At 42.4% G+C, this 26,332-nt stretch overlaps 1 protein-coding gene across 1 annotated transcript; it reads left to right on the top strand.

The window, feature by feature from the left end:
* Positions 1-139: 139 nt before the first annotated feature.
* On the top strand, positions 140-25,575 carry Snrnp40 (small nuclear ribonucleoprotein U5 subunit 40). Its single transcript, XM_048350730.1, has 10 exons — positions 140-358; positions 2,416-2,545; positions 3,538-3,631; positions 6,520-6,685; positions 8,697-8,819; positions 17,235-17,355; positions 19,945-20,027; positions 21,530-21,591; positions 24,185-24,288; positions 25,113-25,575. The coding sequence occupies exons 1-10, from the start codon at positions 215-217 to the stop codon at positions 25,160-25,162; spliced, it is 1,077 nt and encodes a 358-aa protein (XP_048206687.1). The 5' UTR covers positions 140-214; the 3' UTR covers positions 25,163-25,575.
* The last annotated feature ends 757 nt before the right edge of the window (positions 25,576-26,332 follow it).

The following is a 26,332-nucleotide window of genomic DNA, read 5'->3' as shown; positions in this document are numbered from 1 at the left end:
CCACCAATCGCGGAATCGCGCTCCCGTGACGTCAGAAAGAAGTGGCCAATAATATGAGACTGTCTAGAAGGGCGTTGCAAGAGGGATTTTTTAAAAGCCCATTGGTTGGTTTAAGCCGGAAATTCTCTAGGAAGGATTGAGTTGTAGCCAATCGCGTGGCGCCGGAGGCCGTCAGCGCGGTCAGTGGCGGCGTTGAGGAGAGCTGGTTAGCGCCATGATAGAGCAGCAGAAGCGTAAAGGCCCGGAGTTGCCGCTGGTTCCAATCAAGCGGCCACGGCATGAATTGCTCTTGGGAGCGGCGGGGCCGGGCCCCGGAGCTGGACAGCAGCAGGCGACGCCTGGAGCTTTGCTGCAAGCGGTGAGTAAAGAGGCCTGTGGCCGTCGACCTCCGCTCGTGGGTCTCCTCTGAGCGCAGTTCGGGGTGGTCGCGATCCTGCACTGAGGAGACAGAACAGAAGAGTACCTAAAATTAAAAAAGGTGCACTATAAAAGTACCCGGTATCTCTTGTTTCGTACATTTCCTTGTTTAACGCTCCTTTCAGTCTTGGATCGTCCTGTGGGGTAGCGTTAGAACTATTTTTAAATCTTGGGTTCAATATCAGGGCCTAAGGAAGAATGATTGCAGTCATAAGATTCAATGCATAGCCCATGAAACCAAGGAAATTGAAGGAAGGGTAGGTTTAGGGATGGGGCAGAGTGATGAAAGGGCCGACATCGACCAAGAGGCATTGTACTTATAAACTGATGTAGTGAATGGTAACCTCCTTGTACAACTACTTACAGCTAATAATGAAAAAAAAAAAATCAGGACCCAGGCTTCTGCATCCTAAATTGCCACGGGATCCAGCATGAAACAAACATTAACAATTTGAATGAATGAGGAAGGGAGGTGGGGAAGCAAGACGGGAAATGAATGCTCCTGGCATGCCTTGGCATGACGACAAGTTGCTTATCCCGTTATTTCTCCCTACATTTATCTTAACAGCAACTAACCTTGTATATGTAATATCTCAGTGCCTCTTGCTAACAACTTAAGCAAACACACCTCTTCTACTAAGGCTGTTAAGACTCAAAGGGAGGAAATATATGTGCCCCTCTCTCAACTCCTTAATCTGCCTATCGGCAAGTCCTATTGACATCTTCCTGATTTACCCCTGGGCCCAACTACTTAGGAGTCTAAGGCAGAAAGAAAGGCTTGAGTTTGAAATCAGCCTGGTTAACATAGGGAGACTATCTTTTTTTTTTTTTTTTGCTAGTCCTGGGCCTTGAACTCAGGGCCTGAGCACTGTCCCTGGCTTCTTTTTGCTTAAGGCTAGCACTCTGCCACTTGAGCCACAACGCCACTTCTGGCCATTTTCTATTTATGTGCTGCTGAGGAATCGAACCCAGGGCTTCGTGTATATGAGGCACACTCTTGCTACTAGGCCATATTCCCAGCGCCAAGACTCTATCTTAAAAGAAAAAAGAAAATAGCCCAGTGACACACATATTTCTGTCATCAAAAGGCTGAGGATGAAGAATTTTTAGGCCAGCCTGAATTACACAGTAAGACGCTGTTAGATAAGGAAAGTAAGAATATCAGTCCAGGTTTAGGCAAATTACCAAGCCTGAACTTAGAATTTAAAACTATATGCTGGGGGGAGGGGGGTATGAGGGACAAGGTAACAAACAGTATAAGAAATGTATCCAATGCCTAATGTATGAAACTGTAACTCTCTGTACATCAGTTTGATAATAAAAATTTGAAAAAAAAAAACAACTATATGCTAAAATGAGTAGAGTGATGTGTGCCTGTAATCAAAAGCAGCCTAATCCCAACACTTGGGATGCTGAGGCAGGAGGATCACAAGGTTAAGACCAACTAGAGTTACCAAGGTGAGAACCCTGTCTTGAAAAAGTAAACTACTTTGGCAAATAATCTGTATTCTGCAGAGTTGTTAGGAAGCCCAATTCATTCATTCATTCATTAAATGAACCAAAGACTAAGGAAGTGATGCTCTGGAGGAGCAGACAAAATATGCGAACAATTACATAGGAAGATAGTTTCAGGTAATACTAAGTTCTCTGAAGGAATCCAGTGGAGGTAATAGTGAGGAGTTTCATATTGTGCGAACCTGAGTGCTTAAGACTTTCTGAAGAAGAAAGATCCAGAAGCAGAAATGAGCAGTGAAAAGTTAGCTGTGGAACAAAAGCTGATGGAGGAAGGAGGAGAGTTAGCATAACTTGCAGATAATGGAATGTCCAGAAGATTGTCATATAAAGGCCTAGGGCATATGAGCAGAGATGTTATTCTGTAACTTACAGGACATTCACTCTGTCATTATTTGCCTCATCTTCTCACTGTACTCCCTACCCTACCCCTAATTTTTCAGCCTCCTCTGCCTGTATTCTAACTCATATTTCTTTTCTGTTTAGGGTCCTCCAAGGTGTTCCTCCCTTCAAGCCCCTATCATGCTGCTCTCAGGACATGAAGGAGAAGTTTACTGTTGCAAGTTTCACCCCAATGGATCCACCTTAGCATCTGCAGGATTTGACCGTCTTATATGTAAGACATAATTTTTGAATCTGGCATAATTGTTATATACCTAAATGGTCACTTGGATATAGAACTAAGTATGGTAAATACAGAAGGAATTATTTTGCTACTTGGGAAGTTGCAATGCTTGTGTTCTTTATGGAACACATCTTGAGCTGATTTATTGAAACAAACAGCCTAAGTTTAACAGGTTAATGGGAATCATGAGAAAAAAAGTTTTCCGTTTCCAAAGATATGAGGCCCTCTTCTTGATCCACACCAAGAATCCTAGTACAAGAGAAGGAAGGAGGATCCTAAAGCAGTGACTCACTTAGATAATCTACCTCAACATTATTAGTATCTGCTACCAGACTCTCAGCTAATTAGGAATATTGATGTTTGAAAAATAACAAACAAACTCAATGAGTCTAATAGCTATGTTCACTTATTTACTTCAGTATTTAGCATGTCATAGAATTAGAACAAAATGTCTGCCATGTGACCTTCAAGGTGTGACTTCCTAGGTTTTCCATAAGTCTATCCTTTGCAGTCTGCTTACAAACTCAGGAAGCATAGTAGTAAGTGCCAGCCTTTTTTAAATTACAGGAAAAAATTTTAAATGTCAGATTATGTCCGCCTTTTTAAAAAATTATGAATTATAGAAGATTGCTTTTATTTTTATTTTAGTGTCAGGAAGATTGGTCCACTTGGTAGAACCAGTAGTGTTCCAAGGGAATATAAGAAATACTGTTCTGTAATTTATAAGTAACCTCTCCATCATCAGCTCTGTGCTTTTTTTTTTTTTTTTTTTGTCAGTCCTGGGGCTTGAACTCAGGGCCTGAGCACTGTCCATGGCTTCCTTTATGCTCAAGGCTAACACTTGCCACAGCGCCACTTATGGCTTTTTCTGTTTATGTGGTGCTGAGGAATTGAACCCCAGGGCTTCATGCATGCTAGGCAAGCACTCTGCCACTAAGCCATATTCCCAGCCCTAATAATGCTCAATCCTATCTCCCTAACAGTGTTGTGGAATGTCTATGGTGACTGTGATAACTATGCCACTTTGAAGGGCCACAGTGGGGCTGTGATGGAACTACATTATAACACGGATGGCAGGTGAGCATTGTTTATGGTGGAATGACAACATTTCCCTTACTGATTCTTAGTATCCTTTCATTTAATCTCTCTGTATTCTTTTTGGCTCCGAGACTTGAACTCAGGATCGTGTTCTTGTTAGTCAGCTTCTCTACCAAATAAGCCATTTCCCCAACTCTTTTATGCTTTATTTTTCTGGTGGGTTGTGTTGGGGTAGGGGGGGAATCATCTTAGACCTTGATCTACAAGGGAGGGTTCCCTCGTAGTTGGGATCACAGGCATATATTGTGACCATGTCTGAAATTGATTAAGATGGGGTCTACAGAAGAGACAGCCTTGGGAGAAAAGCACCAAGTAGCAAGACTCAAGCACCTCTTAGAATCCCAAAGACAAGGAAACAAAGGACTTCTTCTGATATCGTCCTGCTATTTCTAGATGACTCTATATTCCCTACCTTATACTTGGGGTGCACATAAGTATATCCAAGGGAAGCTGGGAGGAGGGCACAGAATGAGTGCAAAGTGGATGGAAAAAAAAACAAACTATAGCAGAGGGGTCCATCAGCTACATCGGACATTGATGGACGTGAACTAAGCAAATCATGGGCGGTAATAGGAAGGAGGGAATGCGAAAGAAAGAGGGAACAGATGTTACTAAACAAAAGGAAAGAAATGTACATACCACTCGAATTGCAATAAATGGTTTTATTGTTAAAGTTCATTGAATTCGTAAGCTTTGTAGAATAGAATGATGATTTTCATCATTGTGAAGGTTAAAATACGTACTGTGAAATATATGTAGTAACTTAAACTCAAAAAAAAAAAAAGATAGGGTCTTGATAACTTGGCCTGGCCTTGAATCAAGATCTTCTATTACCATCTCCCAAGTAGTTGGGATTACAAGTGTGAGCCACCTCACCTGTTTTGTTTCATTTTGAATACTGGAGATTGAACCCTAAGGCCTTGGAAATACCAGGTAAGCATTCTATCACTGAGCCAGTCCTTCCTTTCCCCTGATACTGGGTTTTGAACTCAGAACCTTGACCTGCTTACTTGCTCTGCTGGTGCTCTACCATTTGAGACACACCTCCAGCCTGGCTTTTTTTGCTAATTATTTTGAAGATGGAGTCTCATGGACTTTTCTAGATCTCAGCCTCCTGGGTAGCTAAGATTATAGGCATAAGTCACTAGTGCCTGACATTTTTTGATTTTTTTTAAAACAGGGGCTGGCTAAATTGCCCAAACTGTCCTTGACTTTTCAATCCTACTGCCTCAGCTTCTGGAGTGCTGGGATTACAGGTACGCATATCATGTCTGGTTTCAGATTTATATTTCTGACCTCTAAAATCTTATAGTGCTCCATCAAATAGAAGATAGCACTATTTACATTTGAGTAAAGCAAGCATTTAGGGCTGGGAATGTGACTTAATGGTAGAAAGCTTGCCTAGCATGCATGAAGCCCCTGGGTCCCATTCCTCACTACCACATAAACAAAAAAGTGGCTTGTGGCTCAAGTGGTAGAATGCTAGCCTTGAGCAAAAGAAGCTAAGAAAGGAAGGAAGGAAAGAAGGAAGGCAGGCAGGCAAGAAAGCAAGCAAGCATGTATAAGCTGGGTGCTAGTGGCTCGCACCTATAACTATTGAGGAGGCTGAGATCCGGGGATCAACAGTTCCAAGCCAGCACCAGCAGGAAAGTCCATGAGATTCTTACCTCCAATAAACTACTCAGAAAAGGCTGGAAGTGGTGCTGTGGTAGCATGTCAACCTTGAGCCAAAGAAGCTCAGACCTGAGTTCAAGTCCCAAAACTGGCACAGAAAAAAAGCATTTATAGCTGGCATGGTGATACACACCTATATAACCCCAGCTCATAGGAGGCTGATGGAGTAAAATCACAAATTTGATACTAGCCCCAATGATACAGGGAGATCCTGTGTCAAGGAAAAAATGAAAGCATTATAAAATCAGTTGTAACTTAGAAATTATTCTCAGAGGCTAGCAACAGTGGCTCGCCCCTATAATCTCAGCTGCTTGGGAAGAAAAGATTGGAAGGATCTCAGTGTGAGGTCAGCCCAGGCCAAAAGTTAGTGAGACCCCATCTCAACAAAAAAGATGGAGCCAGGTGCCAGTGGCTCACACCTGTAATTCTAGCTACTCAAGAGGCTCTAAGCTGAGGATTGCAATTGGAAGCCAGCTGAAAAAGCCTGAAATGGCGGCATAGAGAGCACTGACCTTGAGGCTCAGGGACAGCACCTAAGCCCTAAATTCAAGCCTCAGGACCAGCAAAAAAAAAAAAAAAAAAAAAAAAAAAAAAGATGGACATGAGAGAGGATGGAGTTCCAAATTGACTCAGGCCAAAACCAAGAAACCCTACCTGTGAATGTGGCTCAAATGGTAGAATGGTAGAGTACCTGGCTAGCACCTCTATACCTAAAAAAAAAAAAAAATCATTCCCTGACATGAAGCAAAACTTTGGTTTTTTGACAAAGGATTGAAATTAGTGTACTAGATTAGTGTATTGTATATTAGTCTAGTACTGGAATTCGTGTATTGGATCCATAATTGTCCCAGTCTTGTTTTACTTCTGCCACAGCAGGGAGTGGTTAAAGATTACCAAGTGGGACGATATTACTCATATCAAGTATTAGCTATCACAGAAGAGGAAAGAACTGAGAAAAACTATATTAGGTATGTGGTATGTCATAGAAATTGGGGTCAACCTTACCTCCAGAATCTAGAACGTGGATAGGATCTCCAGAGGTAGGCTGAGGCCTTCCAGCACCAGGTGCTAAACCACAGAGCGCAGTAACTGAATGATCTGGAAGAACATGGCATATTATGACAAGTGGAAAAGACAGATCCTTACCGTTGATATTCACTTATGTCTTTTGTGTTCTTTCTCTTACCTTCCAGTATGCTGTTCTCAGCATCCACAGATAAAACTGTGGCAGTGTGGGACAGTGAAACAGGCGAAAGGGTCAAAAGGCTGAAGGGACACACTTCCTTTGTGAATTCTTGCTACCCAGCCAGGAGGGGCCCCCAGCTTGTCTGCACTGGCAGTGACGATGGTACAGTGAAGGTAGGTGTCATCTGGGTCACAGTTGGAGGTGACATGATGGGACCCTTGTCTTGCCCTCCCACCTGTGCTATTTCTTCCTCTTCCCACAACTTAGTTTTAGTAGTCATTCCCAAAACTTGAATATTTTTCCCCATTTAAAATAATACTGCAGCTATAATATCAATTGCTACTTGGGATAAAATAGACCATATAGGTTTAGTTCTTGGCTCAGCTCTCATGGCCTTGAGCAGCTAAATTTTCTGACCTTTCATGTCTTAATCTTTAGAACTGTACTAATAACATAAATGTCTCACAAAATAGAAAAATACTCAGTAAGTGGGTTTAGTACCACAAGATGAGAACTTAAAAGACCATTTAGTCCTATGTTTCCAACCTGTCTATGTAGAGACCCACCCAAAGAACCTGTTGAGAATACCTAGAGTATTGAAGTGACACATGCCTATAATACCAGCCCTCAAGCTTAAGAAATGGAAGTAGTAACATGCTACTACTGAGTTCAAGGGCAGCTGAAAAAGACTGGAGAATGAAACAGGCTCTTGGAAGAAAGAATGGTGGATGAATGAGGGTGGATATGGTCAAAGTGCTTTATATGCATGCATAGAAATAGAGAAATGAAGTTGGGCGCTGGTGGCTCATGCCTGTAATCCTAGCTACTCAAGAGGCTAAGACCTGTGGATCTGTGGATTCCAAGCCAGCCCAGGCAGAAAAGTCTCTGTGAGACTCTTATTTCCAGTTAATCACTCAAAAAACAAGTGGAGCTATAGCTCAAAGTGGTAAAATGCTAGCTTTGAACAAGAGCTCAGAGGGCTGGGAATATGGCCTAGTGGTAAAGTGCTTGCCTCGTATACATGAAGCCCTGGGTTGGATTCCTCAGCACCACATATATAGAAAAAAGCCAGAAGTGGCGCTGTGGCTCAAGAGGTAGAGTGCTAGCCTTGAGCAAAAAGAAGCCAGGGACAGTGCTCAGGCCCTGAGTCCATGCCCCAGGACTGGCAACAAAAACAAAAGAAATAAACAAAAGAGCTCAGAGACCGCACCCCAGGCCCAGAGGTCAAGCCCCACAACTGACATACTTGTGTGTGTGTGTGTGTGTGTGTGTGTGTGTGTGTGTGTATGTATGTGTGACTTGGTAGAGTACCTGCCTAGCTAACATAGAACCCGTAGTTCATATCCCAGTTCTTTTTTTTTAAAAAAGCTAAAATTTGTACCACCAACTTTCAAATACATTGACTGAGTTGTAGTCACTTCCTACCATGTATTACTGGGATATCCAAAAAGCATTGGAATGTGGTGCCTATTAGAGATGCATTCGTGCCATGAATGTAGGATATACTCTTTTTTTTTAATAGCAAGCAAAACCAAAAATTATTTTTATTTATATATTTTAATTTTATTGACAAGATGTGTGCAAAGGGGGTATAGTTACATAATAAGGCAGTGAGTACATTTCTTGTGATATCTTACACCCTCAATTTTCTTTCCCTTCCCTAGATCAGGCAGGTATATATACAATATCCAGTGTACCAAAATCATATACAGTAACACATAGGGTACGCCAAAGGAAATTCACCAGGAACTTTAAATGTAACGTTAATAGTAGAATCCTCCTGTGTCCCTTCTCTTGTAGTTGTTTTTGCTTATCCTCGTCTTATATAATCACGTGTACATAGCTGTTGAGCTATTGTGATCCACTGATAGGTCTATTCTAGACCTTTTTATGTTTAGTAGTCGTTTGGTTTTAGATACATAATGTAAAGTCGCTGACTCAAACATGTGGAAATACCATTTGAAAAGAAGTTTGTTGTTTTGCAGACCTGGTCTCTACTGTCGTGTTTCTCCTTCCCGCCCCCCCCACCTGCAACAGTCATATATCAACAAGACCATGCCCCTTTGTTCTCTGTGTTCTAGGATTGTCGCACTCAACATTATTTGTTCAAGTTCTGACCATTTGAATATAGGGATATACTCTTAAAGTGATGTTAATGATAGATTACCTATTCCTCTGTTTCAGCTCTGGGACATCCGGAAGAAAGCAGCTATCCAGACATTTCAGAACACATACCAGGTGTTAGCAGTGACCTTCAACGACACAAGCGATCAGATTATCTCTGGGGGCATAGACAATGATATTAAGGTATAGTTGATGTTTATGTTGTGTGTACTTTCACCTGTGCATGCTCACAAAAGTGAATCTTTAGGTAAGGCAAAAGGTACTGGGAGGAGACGCTGCCACCACAAAAAAAAAAAAGTGAATTTTTTAAACTTGTGAAGTTGTGGTAGATTGTAGTAACGTGAAACTTATTTTCTTTTTCTCCTGTCCCAATCCTAAATCCCAGGTAACATTGCTGCTCATATAAATGCCATCAAGGACCAGCCAGTTAGTTTGAAGTGTTGGTGCCTGGGTGGAAAAACAAGATTCATTTCATCCCCTGATGAAAGATACCTCAAAGCTTTTTTTTAACTGTCTTGGTCTAATGAAAGAGCAGTGAATCGATTAGTGACTGTCTACCCTCATCTCTCAGTATATTTCTGGCACTAGGAAAGAACATTTGCTAAGCTTCTCTAAGAATGAAGGAAGGTAATGGTATTGAAGTCAAAAGCAGTAGACCATGAGGCAGTACGGCATAGCTTAAGCTTTCAAGTAATTGACTTGAATTCTTGTGTGGAGGTAAAAAGGGGGTGGGTATTAGGGACTGAACCCAAGATCTGGGGCTTCATAGAAAGCCCTATGACCCATGAACCATAATCCTAGCTCTTAACTTGGGTTCTAAGTCTAGTCCCACAATTTTCTAGTTTTGTGGCTTCAAACTTCTTAAATTCTTTAACCTCTTTTCTTTAAGCCCCTTATTTTCTCATGTGAATAGAAAGGATGATAACCAACAGCCCCCACCTCACAGGATTGTGATAGGATGTGCTGGTGAATTTGGAGATATACAGTTCACATCCGCCTTAATTGTTGGCTTCCGTAAGGGTCTCCGAGATTGTCCTTCTATTCTGTTTTACTGTGAGCATAGTAACGATTAGATAATGCTCAGCTTCCTGTATTGCTCCCACCTAAAAATTGCATTATACCTCCCCATCTCTCCTCATATCCTTTGTTGTGGATGAAATGCCCTTGCTTTTTGTCTGGAGGTAGTTGTGTAAGTAGAAGGATTTCAAATCCTTCCTTCTTCCACAGCTTCATGAACTCAGGGTCTTGGCACTGTCTTTGGTCTTCCTTTGCTCAAGGCTAGCACTCTACCACTTGAGCCACAGTGCCACTTCTGGCTTTTTCATACGTATTACTGTCACTAATTATGCTACTATAGGTATATTTGCATGATACTTTCTGGACTAGATTTCCAGATGAAGGTGAATGTGTTAATGTTGGCAATGTAGCTCAGTGGTAGAATACTTGGCCTGACATGCATAATAGGAAGTCTGATCCCTAGTACTACAAAAATCATTAAATTAATGTTTTAGCAAGTATGAGGATGCTTCAGATTTTGGATAGATTGTTTTCTGGCTACAGCAATTAGTACAGTTATCTAATACAATGTGGTTGCTACACTCAGTCTTCATTTTTGCTCCTGTTTAGGAGATATGAGACCTTGTTAGAATTTAATTAGAAAATAATCTTCTCAGCTGGGGATATAGCTCACTGATAGTACACTTGCTTAACATGTACAGGGATCTGGGTTCAATCCCAGCACCACCAAAAAAATGACAAAAAACAACTGTGGGTGGGCACTTGAGGGAAAAACTGGGAGAGAACAAAGGAAGAGGTGATATTGTCCAAAAAGAAATGTACTCATTATCCAATTTATGTAACTGTAGCTTTTCTAATCACCTTTCTAATAACAACAACAACCCCCCCCTCCAAAAAAAAAAACAACTAAAAGGAGATAGTATTCTATCTAAAAACATACTCAGTTGTTATATACTATGGGAAGAGTAGCTGCCACTGATCCCAGAAGCACTTTTCTTCCTCTATGCTGGGGATCAAACCCAGGGCCCCACATGTTCTAGACCAGCCCCACTAAGCTATACCCACCGGCCTTTAATTGTCCTGAGGCCTCAGACATAAAAAAGAAAGGGCCCTTTGTGACCAGAAATAGACTTAGGTAGTGTCAAACCTGGAAGAGACCTTGAACATTCCACCTGTCCCTCCTGCTTTATAGATGTCTAAAGTGAGGCCCACAAAGGTTAAGCAATTCCATCAAAATCACATAGTCAATCACTCAGTTAGTATTAGAGGCAGGAATAAAGCTGTTTCTCCAGAGGATTCGGAATTTTTCCACTATCTTTTTGCCTCTAATCAATTAACAAGTACCTTTTAAGCACTTAGGAGTTCACCAACCTTGAGCACTTAGTTGCTTAACAAATCACTTCAGTGCCTTACCCCATCAGGAAGTGCTTCTCACAGAACTGATTTGGGGGCCCATGGTAGTAGAGCATGTACTTAGCATACATAATCCATTCCTGGGTTTTATCCCAGCTCAAGCCCTCTCCTGGCCAATAAAAAGACCAGTTCTTCTTTGCTTCTCTGCTAACACTGACTGTTTTTTTAAAAGGAGAAGTAAATAGGGAATAGAAATTAATATCTACTAATTTTCTGTGACTTTCTGTTTTTTGTTTTTGTTTTTGTTGCCAGTCCTGGGGTGTGGACTCAGGCCCTGAGCACTGTCCCTGGCTTCTTTTTGCTCAAGGCTAGCACTCTACCTCTTGAGCCACAGCACCACTTCCAGCTTTTTTCTATATATGTGGTGCTGAGGAATCGAACCAGGGCTTCATGTATACGAGGCGAGCACTTTACCACTAGGCCATATTCCCAGCCCCTCTTGTGACTTTCTGGTACTAAGATCAAGGAGTCGGGGGGGGGGGGGGGGCGGAGAAAATGTTGGAGACATGTGACAGTACTCACCTAGCAAGTACAGTGCCATGAGTTCATATCCCAGAACCATCAAGGGAAAAAAGAAAATAGGTCTCTGCTTGAAGGCTTGAGGACTTGGAGTCTTTTGGTGTTTTGTGTAATCCTGGGTTCTAGATTGGAGAATTTAGTTGTTTGTTTGTTTGTTTGTTTTAATGTAGTGGTTGAAGGGATAGCATAGGCACAATCTCTTGATTTCCTACTCTCTGGGTTCATCTCTTCTGTTATCTGGGTCAGAAAGCTCTTTCCAGAATGCAGATTTGCTCAACACAGCTTCCACTCGCTATAAAGACTCCCCAGTGAAAGAGATGAAGTCGATGGCAGACATAAAAAATGTTTCATGAGCTGTGTATATAAATTTCAGCCCTTATGTACTGCCTCTTTGTGCCCGATTACTTCCAGTCTAGCTATTTTGCAATGACTCTCTCATACCTCCTCTTCCTGGAAATACACTTCTACTTTATCTAAGTAAAGACTGTCTCCTCTTGCCCATGCTGTAATCCCTAGCTGCTCAGAAAACTGAGCTCTGAAGACTGAGATTCAAAGTCAGTCTGGGGCAGAAAAAAAATCCAGCAATAACCTGGAAGTGGAGGTCTGGCTCAAGTGGTAGAACATCAGCTTTGAGCAAGAAAAAAAAAACTAAGTATGTACTCAAGGCCCTAAGTTCTTTGTAGGCCCCAAGTTCAATGCCCAGTGGGCACAAAGTACAAAATACAATCTATTCCAGCCGGGTATTGGTGGCCCATGCCTGTATTCCTACCTACTCAGGAAGTTGAAATGCGAGGATCACAGTTTGAAGCCAACTTAGGCAGGAAAGCCCATGAGAATTCTTATCTCTAATTAAGCACCAAAAACACCAGAGCTCAAGTGGTAGAGTGCTAGCCTTCAGCAAAATGCTTAGGGAAGCTTGGCGCCACTGGCTGGTACCTGTAATCCTAGCTACTCAGGATGCTGAGATATGAGGACCATGGTTCAAAACCAGCCTAGACAGAAAAGTGTGTGAGACTCTTATTTTAAATAAACTACTCAGAAAAAGGTGGAAGTGTTGCTGTGGCTCAAGCGGCAGAGCACTATCCTTGAGCACCAAGAGGCTCAGGGACAGCGCCCAGGCCTTAAGTTCAAGCCCCAGACCAGCACCAAAACAACAACAACAAGAAAAACCCTCTCTTCTTGCTCATAATGTAATCCTAAGCTACTACAGAGATCTAGAAGATAGCATAAATTCAAGGCCAGCCCAGGCAGAAATGTCTACTAGACTTCATCTCCAAAATAACTAGCAAAAACAAGATTGTGGGGTTCAAGTAGTAGAGAAACAAGACCAAGCAAGCAAGCCAAGTAAGCAAAAACCTCTGGGTTCAAATCCCAATTACTCTCTACCCCACCCCACCCTCTCACCCCTGTCCCCAAGAAAGGAAAAAAGAGAGGAGAGAGGCTAGGATAGAGAGGATCACAGTTCAAGGCCAGCTCCAGCATAAAAGTTCTCAAGACTCCATCTCGTTCTATAGCTGGATGGAATGGCACACCTGTTATTCCAACTATAGGAGAAGAATGACTGGGCCCAGTGGCACAAGCCTGTCATCCTCCGTGACACAGTAAGCACAAGCAGGAGGATCACACCCCAGGCTGGCTTGGATGTAAAGAGACTACCTAGAAAATAACAAAGGCGGCTGGGCGCCAGTGGCTCATGCGTGTAATCCTAGCAACTCAGGAGGCTGAAATCTGAGGACTGAAGTTCAAAGCAGCCATAAAAACCAGAAGTGGTGTGGCTCCAGGGGGTAGAGCACTAGTCTTGAACAAAAGAGATCAGGGACAGGGCCCAAGCCCTGAATTCAAGGCCAACAACAGACAAAATAATGATGATGAAGACTTATACCTTCTTCTGCCTGTTCTCTGCTGCTGTGTCTCACATGGGCCTCTCAATATGCTTGTTTGCATGGATGTGTTCCTTATTAGACTGAAGACCAGGGATTCCAGCTGTTCACATGTGACTCATACCTATAATCCTAGCTACTCAGGAGGCTGAGATCTGAGGATCCCTATTGAAAACCAGCCCAGCCTGGAAAGTCTGAGAGCCTCTTAGCTCCAATTAAACACCAAAAAAGCCAGAAGTGTAGCTATGGCTCAAGTGGTACACTGCTAACCTAAATCAAAATAGCTCAGGAACAGCACTCAGGCCCTGATTTCAAACCCCAGAACTGGCACAAAATACAAAAAAAGACCAGAATTCTGTTCATAGTTTTATCTCCAGCAGTGTCTACCACTACTCAGATGCCCAAATGTTTGTCAAACAGCTGATTAGATCGTTTGTTAAATGTTTGGCTTAAGTTAATGTGACATTCTTTCTGGAAGCAAATTCTAGATACTTTCTGGCTCTGCACAAAAAAGAACTAGAGGCCTCAAGGAGAACAGTCTGCAAGCAGCACCCAGTGCTGCGAGTTGGAAAGTGCATTTTCTCCTGGAGAGAAGTGCCTCCTGGAGAGAAGAGGCAGCAGCTTGCACAGAGTGCCAGTCGCATCCAGCTCTCGCTACTGAGGGAGCAAGCATCTTGACACACAGAAATGATGGTATATAGAGTATGAATGTGTTGTGATAGAGAAAGTGGAATTGTCTCCCTTATATGTTGCTCTGGCATACAAAGCATACCATTTCTGGATAAGGAAATACATTTCAAGTATTTCACTTGGAACTATTAAATAAAATTGGGAAGAAATTTTATGTAATACCAGTGACCTTCACAAATACTGCTTTTTCCTTGTGACAACCAGACCATTTCTGTTTATATTAGTACTTATTTTACATAGTTACAGTTCATGTAAATATGAGTACTACATGTATTTTGCTTTTATTATTAACTGTTAATAATTTTACATTTGGGCTTCAGAGTTATTTTTAGGGACTGATTAACAATTACTGCCTTGTATAAGACATAGTTACTAAACTAGAAAGAGAGCCAACAGACTGGGAGAAGATTGTTGCCAGCAATATATATGACAAAGGCCTAGTATAAAAAAGACACAGAGAAATGGGGCACCAGTGGCTCACACCTGTAATCCCAGTTAGTCAGACTGAGATCTAAGGATTGCAGTTCAAAGCCAGCCTGGGCTGGAAAGTCCATGAGACTCTTTATCTCCAGTTAACCACCAGAAAAACAGGAGTAGCATTGTGCCTGAAATAAAAAAGCTCCAGGACAGTGCCCAGGCCCTGAGTTCAAGCCACACGACCAACCCCTGGGCACCCCCTCCATAAATGGACAAAGGATCTAAAGAGGGACTTGTCAGAACAAGTAAGAATGGTAAATAAATATATGAGGAAATACTCAACATCCCTGATCATAAAGGAAATGCAAATTAAAACAACTTTAATATTCCATCTTACCCCAGTTACAGTGGCCAGAGTCAAGAAGTCAAACAACAAATGCTGATAGGAATGTATGCACTGTTGGTAGAAATATAAACTAGTACAACCACTGTGGATGACAATTGGAGGTATCTCAAAAAACGAAACAGAATTTCCCTATGACCTAATTACCCAGAACATCACAAGTCAGGATAAAGTAAAGACACATATCCATGTACATTGCTGCATTATCTTATAATAGTCAAATTATGGAAACAGCCCAGATACCCTACAATAGATGAGTGGATTAAAAAATGTGGTACTTTTACACAATGGAATTTTATTCATCCATTAGAAAGAATAAGATTATGTCATTTGCAGGAAAATGGGTGGACATAGAACAGATCATGTTGAGTGAAGTAAGCCAAGCTCAGAAAGACAAATGGTGCATGTTTTTTCTCATATGCAGAAACTAAATCTAAAATACACTGGAGTATGATAAATTATATAGGACTCTAGGCATTTACACACGAACAGTGAGACTAAAGGAGAATACTCTTAGGGGAGAAACCCAAAGGTGCAATCAACTCCTCTGAACATTTAAAATACTACTTATGGAAACAAATTCCAGAAAATAGAAACATTGGCTTATGTAAAATAATAATCATAATAGCTATCAATCATTGACAGCATGTGCTTGGCATATGCTGAAGAGGAGGGACAACAGCTTGAACAGTGTCAACCATTTCAAGCATTCTCATTTCTAATCCTTCAGAAAGCCTTAAAGAGTAAGTACTACTTATTGAGGCTGCAAGTATAGTTCAGTGATAGAGCACATGCTTCATGTAGCAAGGCCCTGAGTATGATCACCAGCATTGCCAAAAAGAAGAGAGCTAGATATTATTGTTACTCTCCAGCTCATTCTAACCCAAATTTCTCCTCTTTACCCTGCCATGCTGTCTTCTGTGTGAGAACTTAGGGTATTTGTGTGTTTATGAGCACTAACGTGATAAACCTTCTCTCTTCCCTATTTGACATTTACACTGTGTTCAGCTGAACCATTTATCTTACCTTGCAGGCAGTAATAAATCTATATTTTACTTTTTAATAAATTTGCCTGAACACAGTTTGTGTATACATATGCTAGTGTACATATTTATCTACTATGTGCAATATGGAACATGCTATATATGTTTATATATACATATGACATTAAATGAAAAATTACACTGGGCGCCAGTGGCTCATACCTATAATCCTAGCTACTCAGGAGGCTGAGAGCTGAGGTTCACAGTTCAGAGCCAGCCTGGGCAGGAAAGTCTGCGAGACTTTTATCTCCAATTAATCACACACACAAAAAAGCCAGAAGTGGTGCTGTGGCCCAAGCTGTGGCGAGCTAACCTCGAGCAAAAGGAGCTCAGGGACAGCACCCAGGCCCAGAGTTCAAGGCCCAGGACCAGCACAAAGAAAAAAAAGAAAGAAAAGGAAAAATATGGGCTGGGGATATGGCCTAATGGCAAGAGTGCTTGCCTCGTATACATGAAGCCCTGGGTTCAAATCCTCAGCACCACATATATAGAAAAGGCCAGAAGTAGTGCTGTGGCTCAAGTGACAGAGTGCTAGCCTTGAGCAAAAAGAAGCTAGGGACAGTGCTCAGGCCCTGAGTCCAAGCCCCAGGACTGCCCCCCAAAAAAGGAGTTATTAGAACCATACAAAAATAAATTTTTCCTTTTCTTTTTTTTTTTTTTGCCAGTCCTGGGGCTTGGACTTAGGGCCTGAGCACTGTCCCTGGCTTCTTTTTGCTCAAGGCTAGCACTCTGCCACTTGAGCCACAGCGCCACTTCTGGCCATTTTTTGTATATGTGGTGCTGGGGAATTGAACCCAGGGCTTCATGTATACGAGGCAAGCACTCTTGCCACTAGGCCAAATCCACAGCCCTAATAACTCCTTTTTAATAGCTACGAATCACAGTTTAAGACCTTTAAATACTATTTATTTTGTCTTTAGTGGCCTAATGCATTTTGTTCTGATTGAAATACTCCAATTTTTTGTTAAACTTTATCTTAATATTTTATACTTATTAGTTTATGTCAGTCTAGTCAAACATGGTCATTTTGAGAACCTTTTCAGAAAGATGAGAAGTTTGCCCACTTTCACAGAAATCTTGTATTCTGTGGTAAAGTAATATTTGATCCAGAGCCAGACTTAAGAAGGGCTTCCAGTTTCTGTAGGCAATTGATTGGAGTAATTCTTTTTCTCTGTTAGTTCTTAATTTAATTTCTAAGCATACTTTTGTTTTGCAGGTCTGGGACCTGCGCCAGAACAAGTTAACCTACACCATGAGAGGCCATGCAGATTCTGTGACCGGGCTGAGTTTAAGTTCTGAAGGCTCTTACCTCTTGTCCAATGCAATGGACAACACAGGTAAACAGTGGAGAACAAAGCTGTCCTGGGGGCTAGGGAATCCCAGAGTTAAAGAGTTTGCGCAGGGGTTGGGAATATGGCCTAGTGGTAGAGTGCTTGCATCACATACATGAAGCCCTGGGTTTGATTCCTCAGCGACACATACATAGAAAAAGCCAGAAGTGGCGCTGTGGCTCAAGAGGTAAAGTGCTAGCCTTGAGCAAAAAGAAGCCAGGGACAGTGCTCAGGCCCTGAGTTTAAGCTGGAGGACTGGCAAAACAAAAAGTTTGCCCAGCCTGCATGCAGCCCTGGGTTCCATCCCCAGAACCACATGGTGGGGGGGCCGGGGGGGGCAGCGCATTGGGATACATGAAAATCAAGGAAAGGGCCAGGGGTAACTCACAGCTTCTGCCTGACAGAACATGTAATGGGAAAGGGGTTGGACAAGATGATCCAGAACCTAGGACTCTAGTCCCAAATCTGTTATGTAGTCCTTGAACAACTGAACACCCAGTATTTCTCTGGGCATCAGTTTCTGCATGAATAAAATTACAGCAGACTGGACTTTACCATTCAGGCCCATTTCAGCTCAGTGCATTTACCATTGACTAATTCTAGCAGTTTTTAGTGAGAAACAATGAGATTCCCTCAATAGCTATTAAAGTAATAATAAGCATTTGTTATAGTTGTACTCTATTATCAAGGTTATTTGTTTGCTTTTGTTTTTTGGTGCTAGGACTTAAACTCAGGACCTTGTGTTCTTGCTTGACTTTTTCAGTGAAGGCTGGTACTCTACCTTTACTGTAGTCATACTTTATATAGGCTTATTACTTTAAAATACTATTTTTAACTTAATTTTACAGAGCCAGAAACCAAAACAAAAAGTTCGGTGTTTACCTGATATCACCTATATACAACTGAGCTAAAATTAGGTTCCAGATTCACATTTCTGGGGCTGGGGATGTGGCTTGGTAGGAGAGCACATGCCTAGAAAGGGGTAAGGCCCCAAGTTAAGCACCCAGCAGGTGAGAATGAGGGTGTCAGGACAGCAGCATTCATGTTTCCTGATTCTTGGTATCTTCTTTTGCTATATTTTACCACTCCCAAATTTACACTGTTCATATGAGGAATAGTCAATATAACTTAATAGATTTCATTAGTCATTGGTAGTCAGAGTATCATATGGAAACTGCTAGATTTGACTGAATTGTCAAGAGAAATAATTTTGCAAAATGCTTTTGGAGACAAGGTGGATTCAGGGGTTTTGTTTGTTCTTTCTGTTTTGGGCAGTAATGGTATTTGAACTCAGGACCATGGGCTTCCTAAGCAATGCTCTTCCACTTGAACTGGGCTCCCAGCCCTTTTTGTTTATGTTATTTTTGAGTACAGTCTTGCTTTTATGCCTGGACTTCAATCCTCCTATTTATGTTTCCAGCATAAACCAGGCCCAGTGCTTTATTGGTTGGAATGAGATCTTTTTTTTTTTTTTCTCCCTGTGGTCCTCAACAGATCTGCAGCACAATGTCTGGGAAGTCTAAAAATATGTATCTCCGTTTATTTGTTTTGTTTTTGTTGCCAGTCTTGGGCCTTGAACTCAGGGCCTGAGCACTGTCCTGGCTTCTTTTTGCTCAAGGCTAGCACTCTACCACTTGAGCCACAGCACCACTTCTGGCTTTTTTCTACATATGTGGTGCTGAGGAATCGAACCCAGGGCTTCATGTATACAAGGCGAGCACTTTTACCACTAGGCCATATTCCCAGCCCCTGAAATGAGATCTTGCTAACTCTTAACTGTTGATTGCCCTAGACCCATTATCCTCACAATCTCAGCCTTCCAAGTAGCTAGGAATACAGGTGTGAGCTACAAATCCTAGTACGTTGTGTGGGTGGGTGGGTGGGTGGGGGGGGGGGGGTTCCTGGAGCTTAAACTCCTGGCCTGGGCATTATCCCTGAGCTCATTTGCCCAAGACTAGCACTCTACCACTTTGAGCCACAGAGCCACTTCCACTTTTCTTGTGGTTGAGATTGATCCTCACTTCCTGCCAAGATGGGCTTCAAACCACAATCCTCAGATCTCAGCCTCCTAAGTAGTTAAGATTACATATGTGAGCCACCAATACCTGGCCACTTTTTTTTTTTTTTTTTTTTTTTTGCTAGTCCTGGGGCCTGAGCACTGTCCCTGGCTTCCTTTTTGCTCAAGGCTAGCACTCTACTACTTGAGCCACAGCACCACTTCCAGTTTTTTCTGTGTATGTGGTGCTGAGCAATCGAACCCAGCACTTCATGCATGCTAGGCAAGCGCTCTACCACTAAGCCACATTCACAGCCCTTGTTTGTTTTTTTTTAAATCAGTGTTATATCCAGATTTATTCTGTTGGAATACATTTTTGATACATTTTTCCTCCTTCCTACTCCCTCAGCTCGCCTTTGTTTTGTTAACCCCAGTTAACAGGCATTTACTATAATTTATTCCAGCCAGAAAAAGAAGAGCTGGACCTCCTCTACACAAAAAATAGCATTTATCATTGACATGATGCTATTTTTAGTTTTCAAGAGGCCTCTGCCTACTAAATGTGTTAGTGGGCTGATTGGTCTGGATTTGCTTTTCAGTACGTGTCTGGGATGTGCGGCCATTTGCCCCCAAAGAAAGATGTGTGAAGATATTTCAAGGAAATGTGCACAACTTTGAGAAGGTGAGTGCTGCATGACAGGGAGTTTGGGATTGTTTTGTTTTGTACCAGTACTGAGGCTTAAACTCAGGACATGGGCACTGTCTCTGAGCTTTTTTGCTCAAGGCTATCATTGTGCTACCTAAACCACAGCTTCATTTCCAGCTTTTTGGTGGTTAATTGGAGCTAAGAGTTTTATGGCCTTTACTGTCCAGGCTAGCTTTGAACTGTGTTCCTCCGATCTTAGCTTCCTGAGTAGCTACGATTACAGGCATGAGCCACCAGTGCTCAGTGGCATAGGTTTTACTGTCCATTTTATTCAGAGCAATCTGATAGTAATGATGATAGAGAGTGGTTGCTCTGCTAAGAATGGGCTAGATTTTAGTAAATCTTTATTAAAACTATTCTTTTCTGTTTTGAGACTTCTCCTATGTAGGCTGAAATGGCCTGGACCTGGCAATCTGCCTGCCTTAATTTCCTGTGTGTTGGATTATAGCTATATGCCACCATGCATAGCTCAGAACTCTTCTCTTCTTGCCAGAAATAAAGCTAACAGAGGCATATTAAAAAGGCAGTCACATAGCTAGCTAGCAATGGGGCCAGCCCTCATACTGAGGCCCACTGACTACAGTCCACCTTCCACAGGACACTCGTACCCTTTTTTTTTTTTTTTGCCAGTCCTGGGCCTTGGACTCAGGGCCTAAACACTGTCCCTGGCTTTTTGCTCAAGGCTAGCACTCTGCCACTTGAGCCACAGCGCCACTTCTGGCTGTTTTCTGTATATGTGGTGCTGGGGAGTTGAACCCAGGGCTTCAAGTATATAAGGCAAGCTCTCTTGCCACTAGGCCATATTCCCAGCCCCGCTCATACCCTTTTATTCCTAGGGAACTTCAATCCTGTTAGATCTACGTTCTATATGAGACCCAGACTCCCAGTGCTGTTCATCAAATGGTCTCCCTCATGTTCCCAATAATCAGCAGTTAGAACCCTGAGAATGCATCCATCCCCTCAAAAATCACCCTGCACCCTAAGTTCTGAGAGACAGAAATTTGTCTCAAACCCTTAAGTTCCCACATCAGCTATGTTAACAGAAGCTTTCGTGTCAGAGTGAAGGAATGAATATTTTTCTTTTGAGAATTCATTGAGATTGTTTTACTTTACAAATCTTTTTGCTGGGTTTGGTTATATTTTTCTTAAACAGGAAAAGAATAAAGCAAAGAATAAAATTAAAACAATTGAACAAGAATCAAGATAAATGGAGCAAAGGGAGCCTCCATTTATAGGCAGAACAAATTTTTGTTGCCAGGTCTAATCTTAATAACTGTAAATTAAGCACTTTCTACAGTTTTTATGTGGTATAAAATAACAAAGTGTGCTGTTTTTGGCCTCAAAATTGCTGATCATCTTTCTGGGGAGAATAACTAAAAAGTCTACTTAGGAAATTTAAAGTTGGTGATTCTGTAGTCTAGCAAGGAGGAGTTTAGTTCATTACTATTCAATGGGTTCCTGCTTATTCATCATTATAGAATCTCCTGAGATGTTCTTGGTCACCTGATGGAAGCAAAATAGCAGCTGGCTCAGCGGACAGGTAAGGATTACTGGGGGTGAGGTAAAGAATGATGGAGCTCTGCGGGTCTTCTCATGTTTAAAACATGAAACGTCCATACAGACCAGAACAGACCTAGAGTTATAGCTGTACTCATAGCTGAAGCACGAAGGGGTTTAAACACCATGTTGACCAAGCATATCATTTCAACTTCTACCCTCCATATCAGCTCGGCGTTGGGTAATAGCTGTGGGTACTGAAGGTGATTCAGAGGCAGATCTGGGCTCAGTAGGACTGCCATGATGGATTACCAGGTGTGCCAAATTAATAGCCCAAGGCTTCTTCAGTGTGAATTTAAACTGGGAAGAATATTCTTCCATCCCTTACTGCTGCGTTCTATGTATCTATGGCCATCTGTACCTGGCAGGAACTAGAGATTGAATCAAGATGTCCACATACAAAGGCTGATAGGCTACAAATGTGCAAGAAGACCTTCTGGCAAGCTCTGGCTTTGGTGTCCATCAGGAGATGTGCTGGCCGTTTTCACTTTGATCCTATCCTTGTCTCCTACTAAAGTAATCACTGTGGGATAAGTAGGAGGCCTCTCCCAGCTTGCCAGGCATCCTGTAGATTCTCAGATTTTCTTCTGGAGAGCCAGCACTGAGTGGAGAAGCTTCCCCATGGTCTGGTGTCTGTCCACAACTAGTGTACACAAGGAAATCCCAGAGTCTGCTTTTTCTCCCCGCTCCCCTGCCTAACAGATTTAATGCCAGGAAAAATGGACATTGGTGGGTTTGTTTTGTGTGATATAAGGATGGTGTCCAGGTGAAACAGTGCTACAGTGATGATTTGAGTCCTGATGGGGTAGAGAGCTGCCTTAAGGGGATCTTAAGAGATTTTTCAGTAGGTAAACCTTAAGAAACAGACCAGCGGGGCTGGGAATGTGGCTTATGGATATAGAGTGCTTGCCTAGCATGCATGAAGCCCTGGGTTTAGTTCCTTAGCACCTCATAAACAGAAAAAGCTGGAAGTGGCACAGTGGCTCATATGGTACAGTGCTAGCCCTGAGCAAAAGGAAGCCAGGGACAGTGCTCAGACCCTGAGTTCAAGCCCCAAGACTAGGGGGGAAAAGGGGCATTTTTAATTAAATACTCGTGAACTTTTGATTGAACAAAACAAGTGTCTTGTAAGTCCTGCTGATACTTACTTAAAACCAATAGCCCCTTTAATCTGCCAGCAGATTGCTTTTGCATAATCTTATGAATAGAAAATATTTTGGTCTCACCTAAGGTTGAAAGTTAAAGGAACATTGTTTTTCCTTCTCCACAAGATGTTTGAAGTAATAAGAGAGAATACTAGATTATGTTAAGAGTAGTAATTTTATTTCTGTCATGAATGAACTGTGTTGACTTGGAAAAGTCACTGTGCCCTAGTCTTCTACCTGTAAACATGAGGGACTTAGACTTTGTGGTTTCTGTTGGCCTCTTTTATTCTGGAATTTCAGTATTTTCTGCCCCTGAATTCACTGTAAAGTTTGGTTCAAGTGAGTATTTGGGCTTTGGGGTTTTGGCCTTTGGGTTTTGGTTTTTGAGGGAGTTTTTCAGTCATGGGGCTTAAACTCTGGGCCTGGGCACTGTCCCTGAGCTCTTCAGCTCAAGGCTAGCACTCTACCACTTGAGCCACAGCACCACTCTGGTTTTCTGGTGGTTAATTCAAGATAAGAGTCTCACGAACCTTCCTGCTTAGTCTGGCTTTGAACCACAATCCTCAGATCTCAGCCTCCTGAGTAGCTAGGATCACAGGTGTGAGCCACCAGCACCTGGGGTTATGTTTTTACAACAGAAATTGCCTGACCTTTCTCTGGGCTTTGCTAGAATACAATACTACAAAGTAAGTAGAGCACTACGATGCAGGGTTTTGCTTTATGGGTTTTTTTTTGGGGGGGGGCACATAGGTGGCACTGGGGTTTAAACTTAGGACCTTGAACTTCTGTGCTGTGATTTGAATACAATAGGAGCTCAGCCAGATCTAAACCTAGATTCTTGACCTCTGCAGTAAGTTCAGTTACCTTTAAGACTAGCTAATTATAATGTTGACTGTAGCTTAATTATCCCCAGTGGTGTTGGAGGAAGGTTTTGTGTGGGGTCCACAAGGAACTTGCTTTTCATCTTTGTGGTCTTGATATCATCCAGAAGAAGGGGTTTGAGAATGCCAGCAATGCTTCTGTTTATTTGTTTTGTTTTTGTTGCCAGTCCTGGGGTGTGGACTCAGGGCCTGAGCACTGTCCCTGGCTTCTTTGTGGTCAAGGCTAGCACTCTACCTCTTGAGCCACAGCGCCACTTCTGGCTTTTTTCTATGTATGTGATGCTGAGGAATCGAACCCAGGGCACTTTACTACTAGGCCATATTCCCAGCCACCCAGCAATGCTTCTGTATGCAGCTATTCCTTGTCTTCTACTCAGGGTCCAAGTCTTTACTCAAACTCTGTTTCTGGTTTCCAAAAATCATTAAATATGTTTGCAGTTTGGTAAATACGGGGTGATTAAACAGCTGTTTTTCCTATCCTTCAGCAAGCCATCCCTCTGCCCTTTCTCCACCCTTAGGGCCTTACCAGTGTTCTTATGGTCCCTTGCAGGTTTGTTTATGTATGGGACACTACCAGCAGGAGAATCCTGTATAAGCTGCCTGGCCATGCTGGCTCCATCAATGAAGTAGCCTTCCACCCAGATGAGCCCATCAGTAAGTCTGTCCTGACTATTGGGAAAGAGGAACTGGGGCAGCCTCTAAAGTGAGGTCCTGTGAGGACTGAGGCAGGAACTGTTTCTGTGAATTTCCATGCAAACCATCTTTCTAGGTAGCTATGACAGCCTTGCCGTTGCTGTGACTGGTGAGAAGAGGAAAGTTTGGCTAGGCCTTGTCTCCTCCTTTTGTGTTTCCTTGCTTCAAGTTTATGCTTCAGTACTGTATTTGGACACATGGTTGCTTAGGGGTTGTTGCTTTTTGTTTGCTTTTTATTTGGTTTTGCTGGTTATTGCTTCTTATTTGGTTTTGAACATGGTCTTTCCATGTGTCCCAGGCTTGTCCTGAACTCTTGAGCTCAGATGAACCTCCTGCCTCAGTTTCCAGAGTAGCTAGGACTAGAGATAAAAATGTTTCATACAACTCATGGCTCCCATTGCATTAGCTAGTGAAACTAAATAATAGACTTTAAATTTAAAGAGAAAACATAACTTTCTCCAAGGTTAAATAGAAGGTGCACATTTATAAAGGTAACTGGCACTGCCGTCCATTCTTCTGGAGTGTTTGGGAAGATCTCTTGGGAGTTGGACTAACAAGGAACATCGGGAATTAGAGCCCGATAATGCACATTCCATAGCCCATCCATCCTCAAGGTGCTGAGGACGTAGATTGAAAAGCCAAGCTAGTGTCCTGTGGATGGTGTTTAGGAGGAAACCCAATTGTTCTCAAATACCAAAATTGGCTCTTGACACAAGAGCCCTTGAGCACCCAGTCTCTCAGCACCTTTATGACTTCCTATTCTCTTTTCTATCCTTTTGCCTCAGTTCTCTCAGCATCCAGTGACAAGAGACTGTACATGGGAGAGATCCAGTGAAGGTGAAATGAGAGGCTCCGAGGCTGCTTGACCTGGAGGCCTCCAGCCACATGATCGGCTGTGGCTGATCAGTGGCGCCCTGACTGACGACCTCCCTTCAATGGTCGTTACCAGCAAGAAGCAGAAGTGTGGCCGAACCGCAGCAGTCACTGGTACCCCATTCACAGGATGATTGAGACAAGCCCCAGTGACCTCCAGTGCCACCTGCCAGCTTTCAGGGACTGCTTTCTCCCTTTTTAAAAAAAAAATATATATATAATAAGTTTTTTCCAGAAGGACAAATGCAATTTGTTGGGGGTTCATTTTTCTTGTTTGTTTTTAATTCAGTAACTGGCTTGTATGATATTTTCTTTCTATGTTTCTTTCTCTGAGACATTTTGTACTAAAAGCCAAATAGATGCCTTTTTACAAGAGTCTGTGGATTAGATTTATTGCTATCTTTTCTTCTTTTTTTTTAGGTTTCCTTGCTCCTATGAAAATGGAAAACAATATAATTTTCTTTTAGCAATAAATACTTTTCTCTTAGAACCAGAGCAGCCAGGAGAAGATAAAGGTGATCCAAAAGAACCTGGCTGTGGTGTACTTGCCCTCGACTAATGGACAGGCCTGTGTGTGTTCTGCCTCCTGCCCGCAGCACTTTCCTTGCTCTGCTTGGAGCTCCTCAGGTGGGCAGAGTTGCCATCATCCCCGCTGGCAGAAATGACGTGTGCTCCGCATCACACTCGAATGGAGTATGGGGATATTTGATGGAACTTGACCGTGCTATGATCTGAGCCTTCGGTTTGTGACTGTCTGCCCTTCCCTACACAGGCAGGGATGTTAAGAAAATGATTATTTGGAAGTGATGCTGTGGCTTAACGTGGTAGAGCCTTGAGTGATAAAGCTGACACTGGATATTTTTCTGAATCGGAAAGGTGATCACATCTCTTGTTTGTTCTGAGCAGTTTGCCTTTATATTTTTATCTCTCAACTTGAATCATACATATTTATCATTTTTGTTGTTGTTTGGTGCTAATCAATTTTTATTTTAGGGCTTTTATACTTGGTCGGCAGACATTCTACCACTTGAACCACACCTCCAGCCTCTCAGCTGTGGTTATTTTAAGACAGGGTCTTGCTTTTTGCTCAGCCTAGCCTAGACTACTATTCTACACTGCCCACTCACAGCTG

The sequence above is a fragment of the Perognathus longimembris genome, chromosome 7 (assembly GCF_023159225.1).
Source record: "Perognathus longimembris pacificus isolate PPM17 chromosome 7, ASM2315922v1, whole genome shotgun sequence".
Classification (NCBI taxonomy): Eukaryota; Metazoa; Chordata; class Mammalia; order Rodentia; family Heteromyidae; genus Perognathus; species Perognathus longimembris.
Note: the sequence above shows the minus strand (reverse complement) of the source record. Positions and strands in the feature narration are given on the sequence as shown.

Bases quoted from the DNA above. Each gene is read 5' to 3' on its own strand.
- Snrnp40 (XM_048350730.1), top strand. From the start codon at position 215: ATGATAGAGCAGCAGAAGCGTAAAGGCCCGGAGTTGCCGCTGGTTCCA. The intron at 6,686-8,696 runs GTAGGTGTCATC...CCTCTGTTTCAG, and splicing joins GTGACGATGGTACAGTGAAG to CTCTGGGACATCCGGAAGAA. The intron at 8,820-17,234 runs GTATAGTTGATG...TTTGTTTTGCAG, and splicing joins GCATAGACAATGATATTAAG to GTCTGGGACCTGCGCCAGAA.